Consider the following 19,208-nt stretch of genomic DNA (forward strand, 5'->3'; position numbering starts at 1 on the left):
TGCACTCAGTTGCACCTCCAGCTTTTGTGCTACCTTTTGAGTCAAGGTCAGGTGATTACAGAGAGGGAAAAATAAAAGCCAGTCCATGGTAGAGGGCAAAACTCCAGGAAACTCATCGCTGATTTGGTGGTACCTTGGATTCTGGTCTTCTTCCCAAGTTCTCCTGTTACCGTTCACTTTTCCGAGTCTTCAGATAGCTGCTCAATGTATTCCGTACGAGGTTTATACTTGGATTCAGTGGGAGAGACAAGATAAAGTATGCTGACTCCATCTTGTGAAGAACCACAACCCTTAGATTGTTATTTTAAAGGTGGGAATGTGTGAAACTCAGTGTAACTTGGTTTTAAGTTTCAAGGGGAAAAAAATCAGAGAATCAGCTCTCAAATGTCTATTAAAATTTCCCCCCATTTTATTGGGTACATATTTGCTATAGCCAAATCAATATTAATAAGGGTTATTCTGTGTAAAATGGTTCATGTTAGATAGGAACGGTCCATAAGTTATAAAACTTCTGTATTCTAAGGATTTAGAAAGATGTTTGGTCTTTCAACATCTATATACTGCAGTTCTATTCCTCTTCTTGCTATGATGGAGAAAATACTACAGAAACTACAAATTTCAAAATTCCTTGGTGGACGGTGGTTTGTGTTGTTGCTTTATCTTTCAACATATTTGCTCATATGACCTGCAATATAGTAAGTAATATATTGTAAAGATTCATTGAATGGATAAATGTGGGATAATTCTTGAAGTAATTTTCTTATAGCTCTGTTCTACCTTCCAGATATTGCTATAACCTCTCCTCAGGTCACATTCCACCTTGTGTGATGACTATGCTGTTGGGTGTGTGTTGGAAAATCTCCTTCATTTAGTGGGTAAAGGATGACCAGTGTATGACTTAGGATTAGAGTTTGCTACATATCACAAAAAGTGAAATAATAGTGACTTAATTAAGATACAGGTTATTTCTCTCTCACGTGAAGACTATAAGAGATTGACAGTCTAGGGCTCTTTGGTGGGTCCACAGAGTCATCAGGAACATTGCTCTGCTGTTTTCAAAATCACGTCATGTACCTAACTGACTATAGGTCTATAGGCGTTATATACATATTCTAGGCTGGCTGCCAGAAGAAATGAGAGACACACAGGAAGACTCACTTTCCAGGGACGACAGCTCTCTTTAACGAGACTTCCCTACAGTTCACACAACACTTCCCCTTACATGTCATTGCATAGAAGTCAGCTAAATGGTCACATCTACTGTTGCTGGAAAATGGGTTATTTCTTGGTGAACATCATAGGAGAGAATTCAAGGACGTACCGAGTAAGCCAAGCACGCAGAGGATTTATTAAAATAAAGGAAGAAAGTACACTCCCAAAATAGAGGGAGTGGGCAGCCAAGAGAAGAGCAATTGCCCCAAAGAACAGTGAGGCTTAGGAGTTTATTCGAATAAGGGCAAGAAATAGTCAAGATTTAGGGGTAGTGCTATAGGCATTCCCAGGTGGGTCCTTGCTGACCACTCCTTCCTGTTGGGAGATGGGATTCCCTTGTCCTTATTTGGCCCTTGTGAGAACTGTCATGGGAACATGGGGTGGAGATTTTTCCCTGCCCATAATGCTAATAGTATTATAATCCATTACAATTAGCTGAAGTTCCCCTTTAGCAAGGGCCAAGATGGTATCCCAAGTCACCAAAATCTAGTTCTGGTGGGTCTGGTTGCTGCACTTTTTCCTAAGAATGATCTCATCTCCTCCTTCCTTTGTCTCCCTTCACATTTTCCTTCTTTTCCTCCCCCTTTCTTCCCTCTGCCCTATTCTTTCTGCCTATGGTGACATAACTATAGGGGAGTCTGGAATTGTAGTCTTTTATCTGACGCGTGGCTGCCCCAAATAATATTAGGGTTCTCTTACTAGGGAGTAAGGGGAGAACAGATGTTATGGTAGGCAATTAGCCATGTCTGCCGTAACTAGGGACTTAAGGATAGAAATTTAACAAATGTAAATAATATGATCATGATATTCTTGGAGATTGAGATAAATGGTTTAATAGTTCTTAATATATTTTAATAGTCTACGGATTCACTGTATTAAAATAAAAATATACAAAAATGTGAAAAGTTTGTCTCCCTCCCACTTCTGTACCCCAGCTAGCTGGTTCCCCTTTCCACAGGTAACTAGGTAACTACTGTTTCCGGTGACCAGTGTTTCTATTATATACTAGAAGTATTGTATGAAGTTAATTTTCATAAATGTTATTAATATAGGGCATGAATCAGGTATGCCCTTAGCGTGGTGGGTAGGAGGTATATAAAGAGAAATGTTGCAGTTAGGAGTATGTATGTGAATCATATGGAGATCTGCCTGGTTCTCTGAAACTGGCTCTGAAGCATTGCTTTTGCTTTCTTAACTGAGCAGCCTTAGTAGCGATTCCTCAGTATGGTGAGTAACAAGTATTGTGGGGTGAGTGCTGTTGAATCACTTGTAGCGTTTTCATGAAATGGTATAACTAGTCAGGAAAAGAACTAGGTCTTCTCATTAGTTTTAGGATAAAGTTTAAAACTTTACAAGGACTTGCCTACCCTCGTTCCTGCCTAGTTCTCCGTGTCATCTTTCAGCATTCTTCCCTCAGTTGATGCAGTTTCCTTCCCTATGCTTTCTCCAAGAAGCCAAGCTTCTGTGCATCAGGGTTTATGCCTCTGCTCTTTCCTGTACTGCCACCCTCAGCTTTTCACCTGGCCAACTCCTATTTGTCCTTCTGATCTTATTTTAACATCACTGCTCAGTGAATTCTTCCTTTTTAATCCCCTAAATTAAGTTAGATCTTAAGATTTCCTTTCTTTCCTTGTACTTATCACATTGTTATTTTATAGTTATTTATGTAGCAATGTATACAATATCCTGTTAAACTCTCTAGATCGTAAGTTTCATGAGACTATGGACCATATTTGATATGTAACTGTTTCATTGGTTTAGTGTCTGTAAGCATTGTGAGCATTCGCTCAACAAATACTTGTCGAAAAAATTTGGTGAATATGATTAATTTTATGTTTCAATGTGGCTGCTGGGTATCCGGATATTTTGTCAAATATTATTCAGGGTATGTCTGTGAGTGTGTTTATGGGTGAGATTAACATTTGAATCAGTGAACTGAGTAAAGCCCACTTCCCTCCCTGATGTGGGTGGGCCTTATCCAGTCAGTTGAAGGTTTGAATAGAACCAAAGGCTGACCTTCCTCTGAGTAAGAGGGAACCCCTCTTACCTGACTCCCTTCAAGCTGTGACATCGTTTTTACCCCTAAGTTTGGACTTGAACTGAAACATTGGCTCTTCCTGGGTGTAGAGCCTACTGGCCTTCAGAATGTACTGTCAGCTCTCCTGGTTTCTCAGGCCTTAGGACTTGGACTGGAGCTACACCATTGGTTCTCCTGGGTGTCCATCTTGCTGACTTCAGATTCAGGACCTTGTTAGCCTCCATAATTGTATGAGCCAATTCCTTAAATCAGTTTCTTCATACATGATGTATACACATACATCGTCTTGGTACTGTCTCTCTGGATACCCCAGACCAGTACAGAGAGCTTCATAGTCTCCAGTAAAGTAACCATAAGAGGAAATAGAACATCTCTGAAAATCTCAACTGTGGATCTGAAATAAGAAAGCCATCTTGTGGTGTTTCTGGGAATGTCATATTGATATATGAAGTATATATCCCTTAGGAAACAAGCATAATTTTCTGCAACAGTTCTTAATATATTTTGTGCCAGAAGTCCTCTCTTGGAAATTTAGTGAAGTCTGTGGACTCCTTAAAGCAATGGTTTAAAATAAATAGAATACATTGTATTATAAATGAAACAAATTATAATGAAATATAGATATCAAAATATTAAAAAATAAATGTGATATTGTAAGACTTAAATGACAAGGCAATATATTTAAATATGAGCAATTTAATGTAAAATTTTATTTTTTAAAGAGATCCGTAGGAAGATCGTTGACATGACTAGCCTGTGTGCCTATTTAGGTTATAAATCATATTTGGGGTCTAAAACTACTGTAATTTCAAAGTAATGATGAATATAAATGATATCTCAAGATATTTGCCACAAATGTAATGTGATGGGAAGATATTTGTTATTTCCATTTATGAGAGTCACAGGAAGTACTGCTATTTCTCTTTATTGCCTTCTTTTATAGTGGAAGGAAACAGAGTTAGTGAAACAAGATATCCACATTTAAAGACTCCTGAATTATATCCATTGATTCCTTGAGAGTCTCTGATTAGGTCCATGGACCTTAGGTTAATAACCTCTGGTAGGGAGCTAAGTTGGTCTTCACAAAAAGTACTGACTGGGTCTCTTAAAACTTATTCTTAAATTCAGGGACTTTCTGACAATATCAGGATGTGAAGAATAAAAGTCACCTTTTACTTAGGACTTGCATATTTGTGATTTCATTTTAAAACTTATTATTAGTAACATAAGAATTTATATAATACTTTATAATTTACGTAGGATGCAAAAATCCCTGATCTCATTTTTATCCTCCCGACAACTAAATGAGACACACATATGTTACATATATGTTTGATTACTCTTACATATTTAGCAGACAAAAATTGAGGAGAGTCTCCATTTAACCCCACTTATTCAAAATCACAGTGTTGAATACTGTCTTCTTGTGAATCAAACTTGGATCTAAATCCAAACAGTATGCTCTTTAGACTTACCATGTTTCCATGAATACATGTTTGCTGGTGAAGAATGCATGCAATTTTAAAGTGTATGGATTATTGCAGCCTATGATATACCAAATATATATTGAACAGCCACCTACAACAATATGTCTTATTGTTAAACCAAGTTGATCTTGAATGCCTGCTTTAAAGTCAACTTAAAAACATTAAAGATGGTTAGTGCAGAATATGGAATATATGTGTTCTGTTTTTAATGGTAATAGTTTCTAATAAATTACTCAGGACAAAGTTTCTTTCTCAGTTATGTTTGCTCTATGCAAACGTAGTTTCTAATATAGGTCTCCTGTTATGCCAGGAATTTTGTTTTCATTTCTACTTGATAGTCTCAGTTTTCTCAAGAAGATATCCATAGATTAATGAGTAGAGTCCAGAAGAATAGTTGTCCTGTTTGCTGCCCTCAGCAGTGAAACAACATACCATTCTGCCGTCAAGGGATCTAGTCCAAAAGCTTTTTTAAGGAGTACAGAAAGTAAAAGGAAGACAGAAACGGAGAAAACCAAGGTTGAGCCTAGAGTGTATGAGAACTCTTAGGGAATTAGAATTATAGGTGGTCTGGAAACCTAATATGTATATAGATGGCTAAGCTTTTCAACTACATGAAAGACTCAGTAGAAATCAAATGAAAGTTAGAACCTGCATGTATACTTTGGATACACTATCCTTTGTTGGATAGGCCCTGCAGGATAACCCTAAGGTAAAAATCCTTTGAAACAGTTGCATGTTACATCAGCTTTTAATAAGGGGACTGTATGAAGCTAGAATTTCACTGTCAAGTTTTAGACATAACTGACTTGTTTATGAATTTCTACAAAATATGTCTGTATTAATAGGTCTATGTTAGTATGAAAAAATGAAATATAGAGCCAGGATTATTAAATGGTCCAAAATTCCACTTATTGTTTCTCTGAGTACTTTTTGGGAAGCTGTAGGTTGGTAGGAATCACATCGATGTGTCATTTTTAAAAACTGTGGTTTAAATGAAATCATGCCATATATGTTTTTAAATGTTCAGAGATTTTAAGATTTAAGTTTACTTATTCATTGATTTTTTAAAAAAATTCATAAAGGGTAGTAATAGAATATGAAACCAATCATAGGACATTAACTTGGCCCATTTCCACAGATTTCTAAGCTCTTGTTTTTTGTTTTTTGTTTTTTAAGAGTTGAATTGGCACTTTACTATGTCTTGGAAAATTTGGCTAATAGTGTATGGGAGTTTGTAGTTACTAAACATCAAAGGATATCAAAAGATATCCAGATTATCATATTTACATGGCATAAGATACGGGAGACCTATTAGATTTAGGAATTAGATTCAGATCAAATCAGACATTGGAAAATTGATGCTTGCTAACTACACCAATAAATTAAGTGAATGAAGTAGCATATTTTAGTACTTTTGATAAGCCTTATTCTCAGAATATTGATTGAAATTTTCAAGGCATAACATTCAGAAGTTTACTGCTTCAGATATATTCATATAATTTTGAGACTTTAGCCTAGCTTTTTTCCTATTTTTAATTTACAAATTTTTCTTTTCAAGTTAGAGAAAAATATGTTGAGTTTTCTTTTTCAAATATATTACCGTACATAGTTCTGTTTCATTCCAAGGAGTTATTTCATGACATTTGATTTAAATGATCAGTCTCCCCAGTTAATCTTTAACAACTGAGGCATGCCTTCTGTTTTGTAAGTACTTTTTCATGCAACTCTCCCTTTCTGGTTGCTTTAAATTTTAAATGCAATTTTACCAGAATTAATACGCTAATCAGTTTTCTAATCAGCAATTTTATTGTTAAGATGTTAATATAAGTCTCTAAAATTAAATATTTAAAACTTTTTGTTGTTTATGCAGCAAGTCACTGAAATCTATGTCAGTACTGTTCTAAGCACTAAGGATAAAGTAGAGAAACAAAAAGACAAAATTTTCTGACCTATGGTGTTTGCATTCTGGTACAGGGACACTAACTACCAGTGAAAAAGAGAATGGCATGCAAAAGGTTCTGGCAACACCTGGGCAAAGAACTGACAGGCTGCACTGGTCTGCCCTTCTTTAGGTATCCAGGAGAGGGTGACTGGGCAAGGCGCAGCTGGGCACACTGGATTATTCTCTAGGAAAGGGACCATCCTACTGCTGTCCACACATACTGGAGCTCCAGAGGACCCCCAACTGAGCATGTAACAGTGGGCTTTTATAGTCATGAAAGTGGCTGCTAGTGGAGAAAAACATCTTGGGACTGGACACCAGCTATGCTGATAGCACTTGGAGACCTTTTGAGAAATCAAGATTGTGTACAGCTTTTTGCACTGGAGGTTCTGGAGCCATTGGTCCCAGCTAGTTCCAGAAGGCAACTTAGAGAACTCTACACATGGTCATTCATGGACAAATCTATTTGACTTTATTTGGTCTGCCCCCTGACCCAGGTGTCTAATTAAATATAAGGCTTTCCATCAATGACATGAATTAACGTGCCAATTCATATTACAAAAATAGAGGAAATAGAGAGTTGTTCATCCATTAACCTCCTTCCTTTTCTTCCTGAGGTTGAACATGTTTATTTCTCACCAATCAAGGTCTGTCAACCTCTGGGATGAACCAAAATGTCTGTCCTTTTCCCAGAGTAATAAACTTCCCAAACACTCAGGAGTCACTATTTTGTCATCATAAGAAACTTTCAGGGCAGAGGAAGATGGCTGTAGAATCACCCCATCCAAAGTTAGTGCACACATTCCTACCCACCCAGGTTGTCTAAGAAACATCAGCAGTGATCACAATGAGTGGACCTGCCCATCATCATGTCGCTACTCTTTTGTCAGACCCTGACATAGTTAGTCAGAGAGGCCTCTTGGGCTTCAGTATCTCCAGGGGGAGACTTTCCTCCAGGGGGACTGCTTCTTCCAGTCTTACAGATTAATGACGACTGGGATCTCTCTGCTAGTACCACCTCTTCCTTGTATTATATCCCAGCACATCTCTTAGCTCCATACTGGGTTTTTACATCAATCCATCAGTTCTATTTTGTTCGCTTATTTTCAAGCCTCATAGTTTCTTTACTATCGTTTTATACAGCAAGTGTGCATGTAAATAGATAACATAGGTATAATAATAGAGTTCTAATGGACATACTGGGTGAGTCTGGGAAGGCTTTAGAGAAGAGAGAGCATTTGAGGTAAGGGCAGAGATTCAGGGCAGAAAGACATTCTTGACTATGGTGTCATGGAAGAATACAAGGCTATGGTGTGTTCCGGCAATGGTGAGAAGCTCTGTGTGGCTGGGAGTGTATAAGAATAATAGAAGATCACTTGGGAGGAGTGTTGGAACAGGTGCCTCCATCATATATAAGGCATTTCCTGACTTATAAGGAGAAGGACAGCAGGTCATAGGTGACCTCTTCATGTCCATAAGTTTAAAATCTCTTCCAACTCCTATTCATTGTTATTTTTAATGACACTAATAATGGTATTTATGCCTTTCATTTACATGTGTTCAAATTTTTTCTCCTATCCATTACCTAATTTCATCTTAACGATATGTGAGCAACACAGATCTGAAAATATTATAGTATCCTAATATTTAATGTTGAAGAAACTGAGGTGTTGAGAGATTACATGATCTACTCACAAATGGCCATGTATAGAGTTATACCAGATATTCTGATTCTTAATTCCATATACTTGTTGGATTTGATTTGAGTAAATATATGCTTTTTTTGGTCTTTTTTTCCCCCTCAAATTATTATTTTTCTTTTCTCCATAGGACTTGGCTTTTACCCTGGAAGAAAGACAACAATTGAATATTCATGGATTGTTGCCACCTTGTTTCACCAGTCAAGATATCCAGGTCCTTAGAGTAATTAAAAATTTTGAGCGTCTGAATTCTGATTTTGACAGGTAATACATTTCTGAAGATGATTTTATATTGCTCCTGGGAGTTATCTAGTTTATTTTTTATTAAATGAGGAAGTTAAAATATTTAGTGATTTGGAAACAGTAGTCAACTTTGAGGAGAATTTGCCTTTAAATACAATGATGTTTTTTTAAAAATTTACCCTCTGTAGGACATTTGAATACAATAAAAAAGAATTTTTTCTAAATCATATACTCAAAGAGACTACTTTTCTTTAGTGATAAAGTTGTTGCTATAAAGGTGAGTTATCAGGAAATACCATCCTAGACAGAACAAAACAGGTTAAAGTCGCTTTTAGTCAGATTGTAAGTAAATTGTAGGTAAAAGTGTACTTTTTCAACTTCCAAACTTGATTCTAACACTATTGGGAATTTAGGTCACTTACTTTGTTTAGAATTCAGTTTCCATGTTTACACAAAGATAAAGGCAACATTGTTTTCTACCTTTGTAATGAGATAGCCGTAGGTTGAAAATCTGGCTGTATCTCACCAGCAGTGGGGCCTTGAGCAAACCACTACAACCATTGTCAGGACCACTATATGTGCCTTGCCCTCTTCTTTTGACTCAGCCTTTTCTTATTAAGGTACTGAACCTCTCTAAATCCCAGGTTTTTCATTTGTGGGTTAAAGAGAATAATAGGTATTTGAAAATATTGTTGTGAAGGTAAGAAGAGATAAGTAACCCAGGACCTAGTATTTGTATTAGTCAGAGTTCTCCAGAGAAACAGAACCAACAGGATGTGTGTATCTGCCTATCTGTCTGTCTATGTATCTACTTATCTACCTACCAACCTACCTACCTATCATCTATCTATCCATTCATCCATTCACTCATGCATGTGCGTGTATGTGCACACACACGTTATATCATGTTGGATGGAGATAGATATTTATTTCAGGGAATTGGTTTACAAGATTGTGGAGGTTGGGTAAGTCCTAAATTTGTAGGTAGAATGGCAGGCTAGAGACCAAGGGAAGACTTGCAGTTCCAGTGTGAAGGCAGTCTGCTGGCAGAGTTTTTTTTTTTTTTGCTGGGGTGTTGAAGAGAATCATAATAATAATGGACGAGCAGCCCAAATTGCTTGGTAGGCAGGATCAGTTACCCCCAGCCAGCACAGTAACTTCCTTCTTTGCCTATTAATTCAGAGGCATGTGGTGCCCAAAGTGGCTAGTGTCAGTCTTAACTTCCAGTTCAATGGAATCATTGTCTTCTGGTGGAAACAGTCCTCCCTTTGGAACTAAGACTTAGAGGCCAGCAGAGCATAAGGTCACGAGGACAGGAAGCAGAAATTTTGCTGGTGGGTCACTGGGGATAAAAGTGAGTGGTACCACTTTCATTTCCACTCCTTTGTTACTGGACCTGTGAATCATGGCTATGGGAGAAATGACATCATATTGGATACTGATTCAGAGCATGTATACCTACTGGAGAACCTTGACCCAGCTTTGCAAGGTGTTACTACCTAGCTGATGCTGTAACAGTCTTCAGAAGGCCACTCCACCATTCTATCAAGCCAGCTGCTTCAGGATGGTGGGGAAACATGGTAAGACCAGAGGATTCCATGAAAATGGGCCCTTTGCCACACTTTATTTGCTCTGAAGTGAGTTCCTTGATTGGAAGTAATGCTTTGTGGAGTATCATAATGGTGGATAAGACATTCTGTAAGTCCACAGATGGTAGTTTTGGTGAAAGCATTGTGTGCAGGGAAGGCAAATCTGTATCCAAAGTAACTATCAATTCTAGTAAGAACAGTGTTGCCCCTTCCACGATGGAAGCAGTCCAGTGTAATCAGCCTGCCACTCGGTAGCTTGCTGATCAGCCCGTGGAAGGGTGCCATATCAGGCACTCAGTGTTGGTCTCTGATAGATTGGGCACTCAGAAAGTCTATGGCCAGATCGGCCTTGGTGACTGGAAGTCCATACGGCTGAGGCCGTGGAGAACCTCCATCCCTGCCATGGCCACTGTTTTCATGAGCCCGTGTGATGACAAGGGCAGCAGGGGAAACAGGCTGACTTGGCTGTTCAATTGTGTATATTTGCTGCTTCTTAAACTCCTTCACAATCCCTTTCACTTGTTCCTAAATCCTTCCTTCAGCCTCGTATGTTTTTACTTTGTATTCTTTTCCTGGGCCATTTTATCAGCTACCTCCTAAGAGCTGGTGACTTTGATATTTTCAACATAGTCTGTTCTTCAAATATGTACTGAGCATCAACTCAGTGTCAGATGCTCTTTTAGATATGGGGATTATACACAATTATCTCTGCACTCACTGGATTTAGGTAAATTATTTAAAAAATATTAAAATAAATAGCAAAATGATAAGTATATTATTTAATGTGCTAGAAAGTGACAAGTGCTAATAAAAAAAACAAGGAAAAGATACAATAGGGGAAGAGGGACTGAGAATGCTGGGGGTTGGTATGGTCAGTTTGCAATGTTAAATTGGGTGATCGGGACAGCCTTCATTGAGAAGGTGACTTATTAGCAAGTAATCAAAAGTAGTGGGGCAGTTAGCCATGAAGAAATCTGAGAAACAGTGTTCTTCAGCTGGTATGTTTAAGGATTAGCAGGGAGACCTGTGTCTGGAGCAGAATGACCAAAGGGAAAAATGGTAGGTGGGAGAGGAAGTTAGCGAGGTAATGGAGGACAGATTATGTATGGCTTTGAAGGCCACTGAAGGACTTTTGCTGCTATTCTGAGAGAAAAGGGAAGCCATTCAAGGTTTTGAACAGAAGGTCAACATGATCTGAGCTATATGTCAAGAACACTGGCTGCAATGTTGAGAACGGAATGTAGACTGGATGGATATTTAGGAGGCTATTACAGTAATCCAAGCAGAAGATGATGGTGATGTAGTTATGGGATTGTAGCAATGAACGTGTTTAGACTTTGGATATGTGTTGTAGGTAAAGCCAACAGAATTTCCTAATATATTAGAGATGAATGTTAGAAAGCTTTCAGAAAAGTAGAGAAGCAGCAGAGAAACAGCATAGAAACAGAAAAGAAATAGAAAAGAAACAGAAAACCAATGAGACAGAAGGAAACCAAGGGAATATGATGGGCTAAAGTCAAGTAAAGAGAGTGTATCGAGCTCTAGGGAATGCTACTTGCTTCATATGTTCTGATAAGTAAAATAAAATTAGGTCTGAGAATTGATCATTGATGTAGCAATGATGACTTACACATTGCTAAATCAATTTTAGCATGTCTGAAAGTCATTATCTTCTTCCCAAATGCTAATTTTTTGGGTTGGTATAACCCATCTATTATCTAAGCATTAGAATCCTGTATCAGTGGCACCAAATCCTGTGCATTTTCAACTATTTCAGGGAATGGAAATCAATCCGTAAAGGCTGATAAGATTAAGTACAATTTTGAAAGATTGTTTTTTAAGTGGTACCAGGCGGTTTGAATTTTATTCTATAAATCATTGAAAGTTACAGGTAACATGATAAGGTTGATATTTAGAAAGATAACTTTGGGTCAAAAATGCCTCTAGAAAGAAAAAGGCCATTTGATACAAATAATGAGAAAAGTCCCTTGTAACTTGCCTACCTTAGTCATTTTTAGAATTGGTGCTACATTTCTTGTTCATTTGCTGTTTGTTATTTCCCTTGGTTATTCAGCACTGGATGTTAAAGGATGAAGTCTTTGTAATTACTTAGTTAAGTTAATGCTTAAACTATATCTGTGGTGGTATTTTAATCTGTCTTTCATTTTAAAACAGGGATAAAGTCTTTTCAAATATCAAATAAAACTGGGCTATTACAGCAATGATTTTAACATTTGAATGACACTAACTCAGGTTTATGGTTCTTTATTCTTAGAGGTGTTTAAGAATATTTCTAAAGTCTTTTTGGTCAAATGTTTTCTCTGTGACCTAAAAAATGCTTCATACTTTGTTGAAAATGTTTAATTAGATTTCTAAGCAGCTATTTCATGATTTCTTTGGAATATAGACCTCATTATGTCCAATTTCCACAGGTATCTTCTCTTAATGGATCTTCAAGATAGAAATGAAAAGCTCTTTTATAGCGTGCTAATGTTTGACCTTGAGAAATTCATGCCTATTGTTTATACCCCAACTGTGGGCCTGGCTTGCCAGCAATATAGTTTAGCATTTCGGAAGCCAAGGTATGTGAACTTTTATTTTAAATACAACTTGTTGTGTTTTTATTTTTTTTGCAAAATTTTTGCAATAATTAAATAATATATATAATTGAATGGAATTGAAGTTTGGAAAATATAAATAAAATTCCATTTAAAAGAACATTAAGTATAAACATATATAACATTAAAAATGTAGTATTTTCTTTCTAGATTTAAGATCATGGTATAGTATTTATTTATAAACCAATTTAGGTTTCCTTTTATTGACAGTAAGTGAACTTGTTCTTTACTTGGAAAGTAATTTATCATAATTAAGCCTGTCTTTGAAATGTTAATTACCACTATTATATATACATTTTGCAAGTTAAAAAACAAAGATTCCAAATTTTTCTGAGAATAGGAGAATATCATTTTCTAAATTCATAATTGGCACTAAAATAACTCTTTTGTTGATTTCCCTTAAGTGAAATAATAGTCACTATTAGAGATGAATAAAAAAATGGAATATAATTTTTCTAAAACCATGGCTTCACTTTAGTCATTATGTTATTTTAAATACTTTTGAAACAAGGAACAATTGAAATAAATATTAATACTTTAACAACAGCAACAGCAAAACCTCAAGTTGAATATATTTGTGATATGTGTGGTACTGAATTTAAAGGTTAGAAAGAAATGTTTATAAATTTATACCATAAACATAAAAGCCTACTTAAAGTACTGTCATTGAAAGGAGTATTTCAGAGGTAATATCTGAAAGTTAGATTGAATATATGGGTTTCACATACATACATGGATGTAGTAGTAATATTCAGTACACTTATGCCACATTATCCTTTGTATAAAGAAAAGGATTACCACATCACCTCTTGTGTAAAGAGAATAATTAGATCAATATTTGTAGGTGGTCTGTTAAATTACATTAATAGCACATATCTATTGCATTTATAATGACTATATTGACAGTGAAAAAATATTTTTTTTCATAGAAGAGGAAGAGTTAGAATTTAGCTGGTAATGTATGCATTTTGTGAGGAATAACTTTTTGGGAAGTATATGAGTATATTTAATCATACAAACAATACATGTTCATTATTGAAAAATGAGAAAATACCAATATGTAGAAGGAAGAAATATTTAAAAAATACCTAGTGTCATCATACCAAAAACTCTGATACACACAAATACATACTATGTTCTTTATAAAAGGTATCATGCTATGTAAACTGTAGACTTATTGTCTTCTCTAAGTGACAAAACATCTGTCCATGTCTGTAAAATAATTCTATATAAAGAAAGAATCTTCATAAAAGCATAATTGTATAAAACTTGGCTGTTTTAAAGTATAATTTAAGCATATTTATTGAAATGCTAACTTTTCTATGAGATTCTGAGAAATGCTAACAACTATAATTAATAAGGTTGAAGAGCTTAGGTCAAACAGTGTTTTGGGGTTGAAGTTGACATAGAAATCTCAATCAAAATAATTATTTTTTGACTACTTACTGTGTGGTAGATGATTTTCTAAGGGCTTGGGATACATTATATATGTATAAATCCAACAGTGGAAGAGACAGATAGGGAAATAAAAAATAAGTACATTGTCTAGAATGTTTGAAGGTAGTAAGTGTTATGGAGAAAAAAAGAATATAGCAGGGAAAGGGGGATCTGGAGTGTCAGTTGCTTTGGAGGGGAAGCTGCAATTTTAAATAGAGTGACAGTGTAGGTCTCATTGGAAGATGAGATTGGAGGAGTGAGAAGGGAGCGTCATGTACATACAAGGGAAAGGTGCTAGGCAGGAGGAATAGTCAGTGCCAGGGTCCTAAGCGGAAACATGCCTGGAGGCCAGTGGCAGCATAGAGACCAGTGTGGCTAGAGTGGAGTGAGAGAGGGGGCGAGTAGAGGTGAGGTCACAGATGTAAGATAAATGAGAAGGTACAAGACTTATAGTTTCTAATAGGGTGTTTTAAAGAACATTGGCTCTTACTGTTAAATGGTGGGAGAATCAAGTAGCCTGGTTAGCAGCCTATTGCAGTAAACTCAGTGAGAGATGATGGTGGCTCAGATTAGGAGAGTAGCAATGGAATTAGGGATAAGAATGCTGTCTCTAGATAAAGAAAAAGAAAGTCACAGGATTTCCTCTTGGATTGAAGGCTTCCTAGAGCAGCGGTGAAAACTATGGACTCTCGAGTAGGTGGGCTGTTTTCTCTTACTGGAGTTTGCTACTTGTTTTAGTCTCAAATAAATTATTTAATCTTTCTATGCTTCAGTTTCCTTCTCTGTGACATAGGGTTAATACTGCAGCCAACCATCCTTTGTCCACATTTTTAAAATCCAAAATTTTGAAAACCAAACTTTACAAAAATATCATTAGGGAGAAAACATGATCTGTCTGAACCTGTGTCATGGAAAAACTTGAACTGAATTTATATAAGAATATTTATAGTCTTTATCTGACTTAGTGTAATTTGGTTTTCTGTAGAAGTATTAATGTATTTGATTTCTGGGGGCTTTGTTGGAAATAAATTAGTTAGATGGAAAGAAAGGAAAAAATGATAGAGGGGCAGGAGGTAGGAGAGCATTTATAGCAAAATGCTCACAAATGTTGAATCTAGGTAGAGGTATTTATTGTATTATTCTTCAATATTTCCACAATATTTGAAATTTAAGTGAATGAATGCTTTACTCACAGGAAAAGTAAAGCTTCTAAAACCATTTCTATATGATTTCTTTATGGCAGTTTTCTGGCATGTTGATTTTTAATATGTATATTTTCTTAAACTTTTGATGATTTCAAAATTGTTTAGAATAGTTTTCATGTCTTCTTCCGTAATTATAAAAAAAGAAAAAAAAGGACTTTTTTTCTATTTGAAAATGTGTCACAAATTTAGACATTATATTTAATTAGGAAATTGTGATTGTGTTTGAATAATGATGGATCTTTTAGGTATCACTTAGCTTACACATTATTTTTTTTGAAGCCAAAAATTGACAAATGTTTGTTAAACCTTTCTTACTGCAACAACAGGAGTTGTAAGACATCCAGAAAGTGAGCAGGATTGTTCTTATTATGTTTACTTTGTGGATTTGGTAGTAGCAATTAGGAACATAATAAGTGAAAATTAAGGGTTAATAGTACAAGTACTGAGTGTAATGGAGTTGCGAACAGGTATATCTTCTGGTCTCATACTTTTTAATGTATCTTAATGATATACTTTTCTATGACTAGATAGTTTTCATTTTGAATATGGCATTAAAATCTTGCTAGATATCCAAAAATAAGTTCTTATATGAATACCTCTACTTCCAATATTTCTTTTTTAAGGTATGATGCTGGAATATCCATTTATTGGTTTTGTGTGGAATTTCTATTCTCTTTGGTATAGATACTTTGTGTGGGTTCTTCAAAATGTCATGGATAATCATTTTTAAGAGTGGTATTGAACTTTCTTGGATTATCTTGTTCCCATGTGCCCATAACGTGTTAATTTTTGCAGATCCAGTATTTGGTAGTGCAATATGCTTATGCCAGCATACCTAATTGTGGCTGATTTGTTGATAGACGTATGATTTTTGGAAGCTAGAGACAATTCCTTTTGTATTTTTGCAAAATGCTGAGCTTACTGTTTTACTTAAATTATTTGTATTCTGTGACTCTTGTTTTTAAAGAAACTTTTTGTGCAAATTAATGATGCAGGTATATATGAAAGACAGCCAAAGCAGATTTACATTATTTCTTTGGAAATATTTTACCTGCTCTATTTTACACTGCATTTTCCAAGAATCATCTCGCCTCTCTTATGAGTTCTTATTACTGTAATAGCTTCATATCATTTTATCATGGCTTTGGCACTATATCATGTTCCTACTTTTGATATTTCTAATGTTCCATCAAAGTACTCTTGGTCTTTTTTTGTTGGCATTTTACTATTAATTTAGTCCCAACTAGACTGTAAGCCTTTATAGAGAAGAGATCATATTTTGCAAATTGCTTCATTTTCCATCCTATTAAGCCTTAGTACCTGGTCGATGCTGAATTAATATATGTTGTTTGCTACCTCATAGAAATAGTAACAATATTACTCTATTCATCCACTCACATAGAAAGCTATAGAGTATTGATGATGTTCTTTATTTATCCTACTGTTTAAGCATACTATTCTAACAAGTAAATTCTCGTAAATGATAGATCTGAAAGAAATTGGACTCTGCAAGAAATCAGGCTGTGAGGAAGCAAAATTTTGATTAACTGTAGGCAATACAACTTTAAACACTACTTTTAGCAACTCATCTTTATACAGTAATTCACTGATATGATTTTGGCAAAAAAGGATGAGCTAATACAGTAGTTTGTTAATGATAATTGAAAAAAAAAGCATTTGCGAAGTCTGATCCAACTAATACCATTGTTTGGTTTGCTAAAAGTTATAGTGAAACAAGTGTCCAGTTCTCAAATTAATTGGAAAGAAGCTGAATTAACTAAAATTGAACAGGATTCTTCATTGTAAGACTTCACAGAATAATACCTATTTTGCAAGTTTTTGAAGGATGAGGACTAAATATAGATAATATATCTAGCATAATTCTTGGGACATAGTAGTTGTTCCCAAATAGTTGTTATTACAACTGTTATTATTGCAACTCCTCTTTTTCTTAATGACTAAATGGATGATGGTACTACTCATCAAGTTGCAGAATAATGGAGTATGTTTGTAAGGGAGATAGAAAGTTCTTTTCGGAGCATGTTGAGTTTTAATTGTCTTTGGGACTTTCAAGTCATGGGGTCTAGTATGTATAGGCATTTAAATGTATGGACCTAGAACTTAGTAGATAATGTATGTAAAGCTCCTACTATTTTAAGTCGCATTATATATGCTACATAAATGGTACCTGTTTTGATTTTGACAATGGTGAAGATTAACAATAAGACTAATTGTCAAAGAGAATCATCAAGATGTTTTCTTTTTGTAGTTCTGTTCTTTCATAGAAAATTCTTAGGGCAATGCATAAAAGAAAACATTAAGATGAATGAAAACGAAATACTGAAACAGTTTTTCTACATTTAGTGTTTGTACACGTATTTCCTTTGGATTTCCAAAAAGAACTTGAAGTAGACTATTCATTATTTTAAATAGTGAGGACTAGGCTTTCTTTATCATCCCATGTGCAGTTTCATATGAGAACATACACCAGTAATATAGGAACAGTCATAACCGTGACCACAATTAGATCATAATTGGAAATGGAGATTATTCACTCATAGAGAAACATGTAATTCCTGTATAGAGCCAAAAGTTCAACAAATTTTGTAGTCTTGTAGGGTGAGGGTGTCAGTTTTACTCGATATTGGGTTTGTGAAATAGCAGTAAGAAAAGAAGCTTAAAAGGAATAAATGTAAAAGAAACCTTCCCAAAGTTAATACTCTTTTAACCCAAGAATGTTCTCATTGTAAAGATTACAGTTATAATAACTATCAAATGAATAGTTAACAGAATGGAAACTTTGATATTGTTTTTGTTTTATAAATTTTCTCGTTTTAAATCTACCTGGTTTTCTTAAACATAATTTGTTTTTATGATGTTCTATACAGATATGTAATGGCAATTTTACTTTACTAAGGTGTGAGTACTGCATAACTCAGTAACTGATTATAAATCAAGTTGTATGGCAACGAAACATGGTTTCATAGTCAGTTTTAATAGCTACAAGTTAAATATTTTAACTGTTGAAGTAAGGCTGTGACACTTTCCATAGTTTAATGCTATCTAGTTGTGATTGGACCACTGTGATGTAAACTGCCAAGTGATCCAGTGCTCACCTATTAAGAGACATTTCTTGTTGCCCTGGGTCATCTCACCCTCAGAGCTCTGGGGTTTCTCAGTAGGGGTGAGAGGAGGTCCTACCCCTCTAGGAGGTAATCCTGGGTACCAGAGCCGCACAGGGGAACCAGGACTAGTCTTGATTTTATTTGGCTTTCTTCAATCCAGCCACTTTAAAATCTTTAGAAATATTTAGGAGTGTTTTGAAAACCAGGGAATATTTTTGGCTTGTAGTTCTGGTTTCGTTTGTAATTTTTATTTTTTACTGTATTATAATTTTCTGTGCCTTTAGAAATTCAAATAGTTAATGTTTAGGAGAGCAAGCAATTTTTAAATGCTTCTAGAAAAGTGATCATTTTAATGTTAGATATTAATAAACTTTTTACCATTTACTTATAGTAATAAGCCTTTGATTTTGATTTACACTTACTTGAAAATATACTTTTCTTCATTTATTTCATTTCCCTTGAAATTGGCCTACTATTTTTATCTACCCTATTTTAAAATATGAGAAAAAGCGCCACAAGGTAGAATATTTTTCAAAGATATGAAACAAGTTAGATGGAATGTCTGGACTAGTTCAATTCTCTTAGCTGTTACCTCAGTTGATTGTTTTAGAG

At 35.3% G+C, this 19,208-nt stretch overlaps 1 protein-coding gene across 1 annotated transcript in view; it reads left to right on the plus strand.

The window, feature by feature from the left end:
- ME1 (malic enzyme 1) overlaps positions 1-19,208 on the plus strand; it is a 173,356-nt gene that overhangs the window by 10,523 nt on the left and 143,625 nt on the right. Inside the window, exons 2-3 of the mRNA XM_081045123.1 lie at positions 8,510-8,643; positions 12,644-12,793. Coding sequence (XP_080901249.1) covers positions 8,510-8,643; positions 12,644-12,793 — 284 coding nt within the window. The remainder of the gene's footprint in view (positions 1-8,509; positions 8,644-12,643; positions 12,794-19,208) is intronic.

The sequence above is a fragment of the Rhinolophus hipposideros genome (genome assembly GCF_964194185.1).
Source record: "Rhinolophus hipposideros genome assembly, chromosome: 3".
Lineage (NCBI taxonomy): Eukaryota > Metazoa > Chordata > Mammalia > Chiroptera > Rhinolophidae > Rhinolophus > Rhinolophus hipposideros.